General features: G+C 41.8%; 1 protein-coding gene across 1 annotated transcript; it reads right to left on the bottom strand.

Annotated features, from left to right (window-relative positions):
• Window positions 1-2760: 2760 nt before the first annotated feature.
• LOC110496196 (vesicle-associated membrane protein 2-like) lies at window positions 2761-11367 on the bottom strand. The gene is made up of 5 exons (XM_021571954.2): window positions 10709-11367; window positions 9653-9770; window positions 8050-8208; window positions 5110-5161; window positions 2761-3156 (listed from the first exon to the last, which is right to left on the bottom strand). Coding segments are annotated over exons 1-5 (348 nt in total). The 5' UTR covers window positions 10711-11367; the 3' UTR covers window positions 2761-3139.
• Between the last annotated feature and the right edge of the window lie 376 nt (window positions 11368-11743).

Genomic DNA, 11743 nt, shown 5'->3' with positions numbered 1-11743 from the left:
ATTTGCAGAAAGAGAAAATTAGGAGTGTACAGTACCAGTCAAAAGTTTGGACACACCTACTCATTTAAGGGTTTTTCTATTTGAACTATTTTCTACATTGTAGAATAATAATGAAGACAGCTATTTTTACTCACATGTACGGTACAAATTATACATACTCTACCAGTCAAGTTTGGACACACCTACACATTCAAGGGTTTTTCTATATGTTTTACTATTTTCTACATTGTAAAACTAGACATTGACATCAACTATGAAATAACACATATGGAATCATGTAGTAACCAGCCAAGAGTGCAAAGCAAAGGGTGGCTACTTTAAAGGATCTCAAAAATAAAATATTTAGATTTGTTTAACACTTTTTTTGGTTACTACATGATTCCATATATGTTATTTCATAGTTTTGATGTCTTGTCTTACAATGTAGAAATAGGAAAAATAAAGAAAAATCCTTGAATGAGTAGGTGTGTCCAAACTTTTGACTGGTACTGTATGTATAATTATTTAACTGCATGTACTGTACATGTGAGTAAAATAGCTGTTAGTAGAATTATGGTTGTCCATTAGTTTAGTGCAATCAGGAGTGGTGGTGGGGGAATACATTAAAGGGGATTAGAAATTATGCCAATTTCATTTATATAATTAGGAATTTGAATACTAGAATGTTCATGAACCTTCTTATGATGGTCCAAAGGTCAGTCATATTGGTCAGGGAGTTTGTCAGCATGGTTTGCCAGTGCTGTGGTAAGATATTGTGAAGAATTTACCTGCACTGTATTTTTGTTAGCTTGCAAGACAGTTTCAGAGGAATGACTCCATTTTTTTTATTAACCGTAAATATGCCAACATTCCATTCAAACAATTTAGTCAATCCACAGCCATACACTGTCTCAAATCAGTTGATAGGATTTAAGCCGAAACCACACAGAGCGACGGTGTCAATTTGCTTGCGAGAGTAGCGCGCGTGAATTCCATATTAAACGGTTGTATTTTTATGTTCGCTATGTAGCCCTTGTCAATTCTTGTTGTGTTCCTTTTTGACTCACTTTATATGTCCTACGGGAGCCACTGTATCGGCCTCCTGTTATGTTGGGTCACAAGGAGAGTTGTAGCTACCCTACTGTAGCGGTTTATATAAAGAATTTAGCTAGTCTCATTCTTTCTACATAACAGTATTCTCTCTTGGACAGAGTTCCTTCAGTTTCCCAGCCATAGCCTGCCTAGGCTATATGCCTGTGTTGAAATTAACAGGTAGGCATAAAGTTATTGTTTTCAAATTTGTATTATTGACACTGGTAGCTAAACTTAACACAAAATAGACACTTTACTATAATTGTTCATTCCTGACATGCACACCGTTTTATTTTCTGGCAATTTATCTGCTCACGTTACCAGCATTGCCTTGTGTAGCCGCGAGAAAAATTAACGTGCTTTCTAACTTGAAACACATGATGCAGTTGACGCAGTTGACGCTCGCGACCCATCTGTATTCTCTCATTCCTGCTTGTAAAAAATAAAAATGCTTTTCGTTTGATTTGGGCTTGACAAGTTGTAAATGCAACACCTACTGATATTGTATCATATAATGGCACTCACAGCTTTCCAAGAACAAATCTGATATTTATACAGAAAATATGTATAAAATTCATATAAACTGTATTTATTAGATGACAATATTTTAGGGTGACTAAAATCCCATTACACAATTTATGACATGACATGCTTTTTATTTTCCTACATATGTAAAAGCAGGAAATGCATCACCTATGCCTTTACTGCCATTCATTCTAATTAGACTGGTTTTGAATTTCTCCCTGACCAAGATGGCTGCCATTTTGGTCCCATTATGGAACTTTGAGGATATATGACATAAGCCCTCTAGTAATATAATAGGATCTCTATGGATGGAACCCGCAGATAAGATTGTTGGTTTAGATGTGTGCTTGAGTTCTTATCTTGCTGGAAAATCACTTGCGGCCAAGTTTCAGCATCCTGGCAGAGGCAACCATGTTTTTTGGCTAAAATTATCTGTTACTGGGTAGTTCAGGATGGCATTAGTTTTAATCAGCTAACTTACTTTCAGGGGATAAACTAGGTGGCAATATCCAAATATTGGTTGATTTGTTAGTCATCTATGGCTACCTGGTCTCAGACCATTTCTTATTGTTCTGTACGTAAATCTGAACCATTTCATTAAGTATGATATTTTACATCCGCGCAGATTGTCCACTAAAGTAAACTGGGTGAACTATATTATTTCCCTCTGTTTACTGTCATAAACCTACATGGGGTGTGTTTAGTACAGTGTAGTCAAAGTGAAACTCAAGTTCTCATAACCTGTTGTCCGCCTTTGCTATTACTGTATCTTTTTACAGTGACGTTAGATTGGAGGGAGGTATATGGGTCTTAAAGGAGAGAAACAAAGGATATGTGGATATCAAAAGACCACTATAATACCTAACAAGTTCACAAGATGTGCATATTAATTTGAAAAACAGAAGAGACAATCATTGATTGAAAAAAATGGAGGGAAACTCATTCAACATGGAGCGATCGGGGTTTGTTTTTGAAACAGGATTCATTCTCCCCCTTTGTTCCAGCTCTATAACTTTTGTCCATGTGGTCCCCCTGCCTTTTCCCCCTAAATATATCAGAGAAGTCCATGCAGTCATTTAAATGTTATAAGCCTTGTGCAATCACAAATTGTCCCTTGAAGGGAGAACGCACAAATGGGGGGTGAAGAAAGACAAAAGACTTGGAGAGAGCGCCAAAAATAGAATAGATACTTTATTGTCCATTTTAAAACAGAAGTTGATTGATTTTCTGTCACAATACCCAACCTTACACACGCACACCCACAAGGTCCGGGGAAGCACAGCGTCAGCCACCGAGCAGTGCCGCCAGAGCAATTGTAGGGATTAAGTGCCTTGCTCAAGGACACAGCGGCAGAGAACAACCGTGAGGATAGAAGAGGGAGAGGCACTGCGCCGACGTCTACGCGTGCATGGTGGTTTTCAGATGGAAGGCATTGGGATGAAGAGAGGGATGAAGGAGGGGTCAAGGGAAGGCAGGATTCACATGTGGATTTGGCGGCATTTCAGTATCTCGCCTTGCGCTTGCTGTCCGTGAAGAGGCCAGCTCAATAATAGAAATACACTGCAAGGGAGAAGATGAAAGAGACCATGTACAGAGCCTTCGGAAAGTATTCAGACCCCTTCACCTCTTCCACATTTTGTTACGTTACAGCCTTATTCTAAAAGTGGATTAAATTTTTTTTTCTCATCAATCTACACACAATACAAACTATACACAACACAATACCCCATAATGTCAAATGTTTTGCAAGTGTATTAAAAATAAAAAACAAATGCCTTTATGAGACTATAAATATTCAAAGACTTTACGAGACTTGAAATTGAGCTCGGGTGCATCCTGTTTCCTGTTTCTACAACTTGGAGTCCACCTGTGGTAAATTCAATTGAATGGACATGATATGGAAAGGCACACACCGGTCTATATAAGGTCCCACAGTTGACTGGATGTCAGAGCAAAAACCAAGCAATGAGATTGAAGGAATTGTCTGTAGAGCTGCAAGACAGGATTGTGTCGAGGCACAGATCTAGGGAAGGGGTACCAAAACATTTCGGCAGCATTGAAGGTCCCCAAGGACACAGTGGCCTCCATCATTCTTAAATGGAAGACGTTTGGAACCACCAAGACTCTTCCTAGAGCTGGCTACCTGGCCAAACTGAGCAATCGGGGGAGAAGGGCCTTGGACAGGGAGGTGACCAAGAACCCGATGGTCTCTCTGACAGAGCTCCGGAGTTCCTTTGTGGAGATGGGAGAACCTTCCAGAAGGACAACCATCTCTGCGGCACTCTACCAATCGGGCCTTTATGGTAGAGTGGCCAGACGGAAGCCACTCCTCAGTAAAAGGCACGGGACAGCCCGCTTGGAATTTGCCAAAAGGCACCTAAAGGACTCTAATACCATGAGAAACAAGATTCTCTGGTCTGAGGAAACCAAGATTGAACTCTTTGGCCTGAATGCCAAGGGTCACAAAAAAGGTTCCGAATACTTATGTAAATGTGACAGGTTTTATTATATGTTTGCAAAAATGTCTAAAAACCTGATTTTGTGTTGTCATTATGGGGTATTGTGTGTAGATTGATGAGGGGAAAAAAATATTGAATCCATTTTAGAATAAGGCTGTAACGTAACAAAATGTGGGGAAAGTAAAGGGGTCTGACTATTTCCCGAATGCACTATAAATATCACAGAGTAAACAGTTGTTTTCTACTTTTGACATCAGACTACAGTCTATAGCGATACAAAAATAAATGTGCATGTGTTTCACAATTTCACAAACTCAAGTGAAGCAGACTTCGTCTGTAAGTGAAAATGTATACTGATCAAAAAATATAAACGCAGCATAAAACAATGGCAACGATTTTACTAAGTTACAGTTGATATAAGGAAATCAGTCAATTGAAATAAATGAGGCCCAAATCTATGGATTTCACGCGACTGGGCAGGGGCACAGCTGTGGGTGGGTCTGGGAGAGGCCCACCCACTTGGGAGCCAGGCCCAGCCAATCAGAATTAGTTTTTTCCCTACAAAAGGGCTTTATAACAGACATAAATACACCTCAGTTTCATCAGCTGTCTGGGTGGCTGGTCTCAGACAACCCCACAGGTAAAGAAGCATGATGTGGAGGTCCTAGGCTGGCGTGGTTACATGTGGTCTGCGGTTGTGAGGTCGGTTTGATGAACTGACAAATTTGCTAAAACTACTCAAATTTGCTAAAACGTCTCAACTTGAGACATCTGTGGCATTGTGTTGTTGCAAAACTGCAGATTTGAGTGGCATTTCATGCTGTTTAATGCTGATATGCCACATGTCAGGTGGATGGATTATCTTGGCAAAGGAGAACTGCTCACTAACAGGGATGTAAACAAATTAGTGCACAACATTTCATAGAAAAGCTTTTTGTTGTGTATGGGAAATTTCTGGGATCTTTTATCTCAGCTCATGAAACATGGGACCATCACTTTACATGTTGCGTTTATATTTTGATTCAGTATAGATATATATATATATGGTACTTACAGAAGACAACTCCAACACATATGACTCCTATGATTCCCATTATTATCATCATCTGAAAAAACAAACAAAAAAAAAACGATATAAAACCTTCAAATATGAACACTTCTATATTATCTCTAACACATTTCTGTATCATGTTTAATCTGGAGAGGGCTGAATCTAAAATCCCTTCAATGTTACTTACTTTCTCATCATGACAGCTGTAACCTTGCTCTTTGCATATACACTACATGACCAAAAGTATGTGGACACTTGCTCATCGAACATCTCATTCCAAAATCATGGGCATTAATATAGAGTTGGTCCCCCCTTTGCTGCTATGACAGCCTCCACTCTTCTGGGAAGGCTTTCCACTAGATGTTGGAACATTGCTGCGAGGACTTGCTTCCATTCAGCCTCAAGAGCATTAGTGAGGTCGGGCACTGATGTTGTGCAATTAGGCCTGGCTCGCAGTTGCCGTTACAATTCATCCTAAAGGTGTTTGATGGGGTTGAGGTCAGGGCTCTGTGCAGGCCAGTCAAGTTCTTCCACACCGATCTCGACAAACCATTTCTGTATGGAGCAAACTGTTGGGTTTCCATGGCCAAAAAGTTGGAAGCACAGAATTGTCTAGAATGTAATTGTATGCTTTAGCGTTAAGATTTCCCTTCACTTGAACTAAGGGCCTAGCGAAAACTATGCTTGGCCATGGAAACCCATTTCCACGCTTCAGCACTCGCCGGTCCCGTTCTATGAGCTTGTGTGGCCTACCACTCCGCGGCTGAGCCATTGTTGCTCCTAGACTTTTCCACTTCACAATAACAGCACTTACAGTTGAGCGGGGCAGCTCTAGCAGGGCAGAAATCCGACACACTGACTTGTTGGAAAGGTGGCCTCCTACGATTATGCCATGTTGAAAGTCACTGAGTTGTTCAGTAATGCCAGTCTACTGCCAATGTTTGTCTATGGAGATTGCATGGCAGTGTTCTCGATTTTATACATCTGTCAGCAGCGGATGTGGTTGAAATAGCCAAATCAACTAATTTGAAGTGGCATCCACATACTTTGTATATATAGTGTATATTGCTTGCTGTTGCTTCTCTCCATCTATCTCATGGTTATTTACAATGAACAGTAGATCAGCTACTGATTATAAACAGATCAAACTGTAGTGTGTCACATAGGCCGGGATTCAATCCAAGAGCAGCGGACTGGAAAGTCAACCTTTTTAAAGGCAGCTGATCATCTTCGCAGTGGCAGACCACGTGTAACAACACCTGCACAGGATCGGTACAGCCGAACATTACACCTGCAGGACAGGATGGCAACAACAACTGCCCGAGTTACACCAGGAACGCACAATCCCTCCATCAGTGCCTAGACTGTCCACAATAGGCTGAGAGAGGCTGAACTGAGGGCTTGTAGTCTGTTGTAAGGCAGGTCCTAACCAGACATCACCGGCAACAACATCACCTATGAGCACAAACCCACCATCGCTGGACCAGACAGGACTGGCAGAAAGTGCTCTTCACTGACGAGTTTCGGTTTTGTCTCACCAGGGGTGTTGCTGAGTTTAGAAACAAAAGCAGTATATTACTGCTGCAGATCGTCCCATGTGGATTATATGCCAAGAAGACGTAAGCATGACTATGACACTACTGCAAGCCAATCATCAAATCACATTCCTTTCTAAAGACCTTTTTACATCAGCAATAATAATAATAATTCAACTTCAGAGAGAGGTTAGCCGTGATGAATATTATATTAGAGCCGGCTCTGTAGAGCATGAGAGGAGAAAAATACAAATAACTATTGGGGCGGAGACTGGATGACTGAGATTATACAAGGGGATCGTGAGCGAGAGGGCAAAAGAGAGAGAGAGAGAGGAAGCGAGGGTTAGTACATAACAGAGGAAGAGAGGAATAGAGGGAGCATTAGAGTGAGAGGGAGAAAGGGATGTGCTGTAGGGGTTACATCACGAGTCGAGCCACAGCTGAGTTTATAATCCTGCACCACACTGTAATCCAGATTGGGATTTCTAACCACTCCCCCTCCTCAATGGACACACGTGATTGGACGGGCGACGGGACAGCCATCTGTGCTCAAAAGCAGAGGGGGGTGGTTGGGGGTTGGTTGAGGGTTTATAAATTCATGCTGTGAGAAAGGTGGATTGAAGCATGGTTGATAGAAGGATCTACATTTTGTGTCTAGTAAGGGCTCTATTCAATCCGTATCACCAAAGTTCAACGTTACAGTGTGATTGAAATTTCAAGGCAATGTTCCCATGTTAGTGGCTGCATTCACGATAAAAAAACGTTGAATATGTCGGCTCAACTGGAAATTCCCGTTACATTTCTATCGTGCAATCTGTAACACTTCAGCAATACAGAGTGAATAGAGCCCTAAGTGAGGTCACAGGAGAAAGGAGAAAACAAAGGCCTAAGATGGTAGTTGTAGGGGCAAAAGGTCACATAGACTGGCAGGATTTGCACTTTTGGGAATGTTCTGTTGGTTTCATATTCTGTTGGTTCCAGGTAAACTCAGTCAAGCGCAGCTAAAGTGAAGGATTTCAAATACTATGTGAACCTAGTTCTGATATGTTGGAGAGAGTGCTCTCTGTATAGGGACATCATTTGTATAAAATGGCTGAGCACTGGAAATACCCCAATACCTTATCATGATATACAGTTAGTGTGTGACTGCCATGCTATGGTAGCCTGCACTATGCAAGCCTACGCATAAAACAGCAAACTCACTTTATAATTAAAGAGTGACCTATGTGAAGGTTATTTCACAAATGACTCCTGCTTGTGTGAAGAGTTGCATGAGACCTGAAGACTTATGTTAGCCCCCTGAAGTAATACCTAGGCGTTAACTCAGAGGGCTAATATTGACCTGCGGCGCGCAGGAGAACCGGGTTTGACCCCAGTCGGTCACATACGCACACGCACAAACACGAACCTTGAGGTTTTTCCACCAGTACTTGTTCTTCAGCTTGGCAGCACTGCTCTCGAACTGTGAGGCCCCGGCTTGCAGCGCGTCGGCCCTGTCGTCCAGCTCCGACAGTCTCTGATCCCTCTCCAACACCTTGTCCACGTTCACACGCATGATGTCCACAACCTATAGGAGACAGGAGTAAAAAGGAGTGGACAGTCGGCATCATGCTAGTTTGGCTTTAACAGACCTCAATACTGTATTCTTATTGATGAAGAAACCTACAGGTATCTGCCAAAATAAAGGAAACACCAACATAAAGTGTCTTAATAGGGCGTTGGGGCACCACGAGGCAGAACAGCTTCAATGCGCCTTGGCATAGATTCTATACGTGTCTGGAACTCTATTGGAGGGATGTGACACCATTCTTCCACAATAAACTCCACCATTTGGTGTTTTGTTGATGGTGGTGGAAAACGTCGTCTCAGGCGCCGCTTCAGAATCTCCCATAAGTGTTCAGTTGGGTTGAGATCTGGTGACTGAGACGGCCGTGGCAGATGGTTTACACCATGTTCATGCTCATCAAACCATTAGTGACCAAGAGTTCCCTGTGGGGGGCATTGTTATCCTATGGGGGGGCATAGCCATGGTAGCCAAAATAATAGCCTGCCCAACATTTATTTATACATGAGCCTAAGCACGATTGGATGTTAATTGCTTAATTAACTCCTCAACCACACCGGTGGGGAAGCACCTTCTTTCAATATACTTTGTAGCCCTCATTTACTCAAGTGTTTCCATTATTTTGTCAGTTACCTGTAGAACGTCTGCAGTAGAGGATAGCAATTGCCCCGAATGGTCAGGAAATCAATTCTGACAGAGTAGAAGTAATGTGAACTTTTAACTGCTAATGTCAGTGATGTACGGTAGACGGTAAGGACAGGACAGAGTCGACATTACCCAATGACCAGGTAATCAATCACGCCTGATCAGAACGGATGTTGTGAATCGTTGGTTGAACGCTACGGTATTTCAATAGCAACGTTTTTACCTCTGTGGGCCCTCTTCATCCTCATTATGGGGGATTACAAAGGATGTGTAAACCTAAACTTTAAAATGTTGATGTGACTCACACAGATGGCTAGAGAATGCGTCAGGTCGTCTCAGTGATCAATGTTTTCCGCCCCCTCTCACAGACTCGTCCCTCTTTTCTTCGATCATTCTTCCTTTTATGGACCACTCATCCTTTAATCCCTTCCTGCCTCCCATCACCTTGCCCATCTTCTCCACCTAGGACCCCCGTCCTCCCATCGTTCTTGACTTTGATTTTCTCAGGAAACAATTGTCATCTTACGTCGTACTACAGTAAAGAGAGTACCCTTTATCCTTTCATTCTTTCATCTCTTCTTTCCCCTGGCTTCATCCTTTCCTCCTTCCCTCTATTCATACCCTTCATTATCGTCTCATCCCACCTTCCACCTGGTCTTTATAATAGTTTGCTTCACATATACGCACTCTGTACATCCCTGACAGATAAAGGTTGCTTACATGATCGTCTAAATAAATGAATCGCACTGACATATCAAAAGGGCAACACTTTTAAAAAACGGCCCTATTCTCCGAGTCTTACCTCGTCCACCTGTGCCTGTGTCTGCTGTAGCCGTCGGTTACTGGTGAGGTTGGGTGCTGCGGCCGAAGGCCCCCCCTCTCCCTCAGCGGCTCCCGAGGTTCCTGCGTCTGGGGTCGACCTGCGGAGAGAGAGGCATTATGTTCCTAACAACAGCAACTGTGTACCTGTTTGACATTTTACTGCTAGTTAGAAACTAATATCATAACCTTTTTGCTGCAAGCACATAGACGTTGATTTGTATCTGATCTTGCTAAGCCATATAGTAAGTAGGCTATACTAGCATTAGCATCTAAGTGAAGAATAACTGAAGTGGGCCTCTTCAAACACACAGTTTTTGTCAGTTGTTTTTATATATCTGCTATGGTATACAATTGTCCATATCATGTTTAAACTATAAAAGCAAATCATATCATCATGTCTGAGCAAACTCTGACCAAACAACCACTCTGGTTTTGATTTGGTACAGAGCCTGTATTAGACAGGCTTGATTTCCACTGGCAAAATGGAGAGGGATTAGTGGGGGAAAAAGCCATGAAGGCTGCTCTTAACAAAGATGGATGCATCTTGTTTCAGATAAACAAGCCAGGCAGAGTGCAAGTGACCGAGTAGATAAAAAAAAAAACTATCAAAATGATTTTTTTTAAAAACACTACAACACTTCAATAAAAGCCCATATGAAGCTGAGCACAGTGATGAATATTGACTGAGTCATTGATGAATGAGGCATTCTACCATTGATATGGTGAGACTGACAATATATTGAGAGACATGTAAGCCTAACGTTTCATTGTAATAGGCCTGCTTTCTGTGATGTATTTGATTGTTTCGGGTAGACTATTGGAATACTAAAATAAATATACAACCGCAACTATTTTAATAGCGCTTTAGCTTAGCAGGACCTTAACCCATAATTCCATTTAGTTGACAACACCAAAACAAACACTTTCTCTAACGTCCTAAAATCATTGTTTAACACACCGTATCAGACACTATTTTAGAAATACATCGTATACATTTAGCTGGATTTAAAAACAGGATATAATTCAGTTTACTCACATGTCGATGGTAGCTGCTTTATAATAAATAATCCGCTTTCAAGGGAGAGAGGAGAGGGAGGGCTCGCACAGTGAGAGAGAGAGAGAGAGAGAGAGAGAGAGAGGGAGCGAGCGAGAGAGAGACTATAGCTATGTTTGTGAAAGTAGTACTATCCACAGACAAGGGAACGATTGGTTCAGTACTCCGTAGGAATCCAGACGTCTTCTGTCACTTTAGTCCACTTTATTCCAAACTCTCTGCTGAAACAACTGCGATGCGCCGCCTGTGGATAATGTCGTTGAGCCTTTGACGCACGACTCGCAGTCGGCAGGCACACAGAGTGATGCAGCAGGTTCCCTTGTATGTGACCGTCCCAATCGATGGTTGTAAAAACACTTATATTTGAAGTCAAAACTCTAGATCCAAAGTTTTGGAGCGATATAGTCGACTATTGAAAAATATAGCCAATGGAAATGATCACTTGTTTCTGAGAAAAAGTCTGAGACAAGTGCGCTCTCTCAGAATTGATAATTCCATCAGAAAAACTACAGCTGCTCTGACTTGCTTTTGTGAACCTCTAGGGAGAGCCTACTGCTTTGTTTCGGTTATCTCAGACCAATGATGCTTGAAAGTAACTCATGTCAGCTTCTAAGAGTAAATCCACTGCAAAACAGAAATGTAGCTAGCTCAACATAAAGTGAGTGAGTGTGCGTACATGGGAGTGAGTGCGTCTGTGTGCTGGTTGCTTCGAGCTTATGCATAAGCAAGAAATCCCGTTTAGGCAGCAGATCATTATAAAGTTGAGGTCATCTGTAGTGGTCACGTAGCAGAAAGCCTCTCCAGCAATGACTTCAAAGTAGAGTCATTCGTTCCTTGTTTGGCTTTTAGGAAAAATCTAAATGGAAAGCGAATTATAAAATAATTAGGGAGTATGGGCTTGAGGGGGGAAAATTCTGTCATGGAAATTAATAGAAACAAACAAACTCCAGGGACCACAGTCTCCTTCAAGATATTTTATTCTGTACACCACTTCCATTAATACATTGACAGATTGTT

This window comes from Oncorhynchus mykiss, chromosome 18 (genome assembly GCF_013265735.2).
Source record: "Oncorhynchus mykiss isolate Arlee chromosome 18, USDA_OmykA_1.1, whole genome shotgun sequence".
Taxonomy (NCBI): Eukaryota; Metazoa; Chordata; class Actinopteri; order Salmoniformes; family Salmonidae; genus Oncorhynchus; species Oncorhynchus mykiss.
Note: the sequence above shows the minus strand (reverse complement) of the source record. Positions and strands in the feature narration are given on the sequence as shown.

Coding starts and splice junctions, on each gene's coding strand:
- LOC110496196 (XM_021571954.2), bottom strand. Junction 8,209..9,652: donor CACAGGCACAGGTGGACGAG/GTAAGACTCGGA, acceptor TGTCTCCTATAG/GTTGTGGACATCATGCGTGT. Junction 5,162..8,049: donor ACTGGTGGAAAAACCTCAAG/GTTCGTGTTTGT, acceptor TTGTTTTTTCAG/ATGATGATAATAATGGGAAT.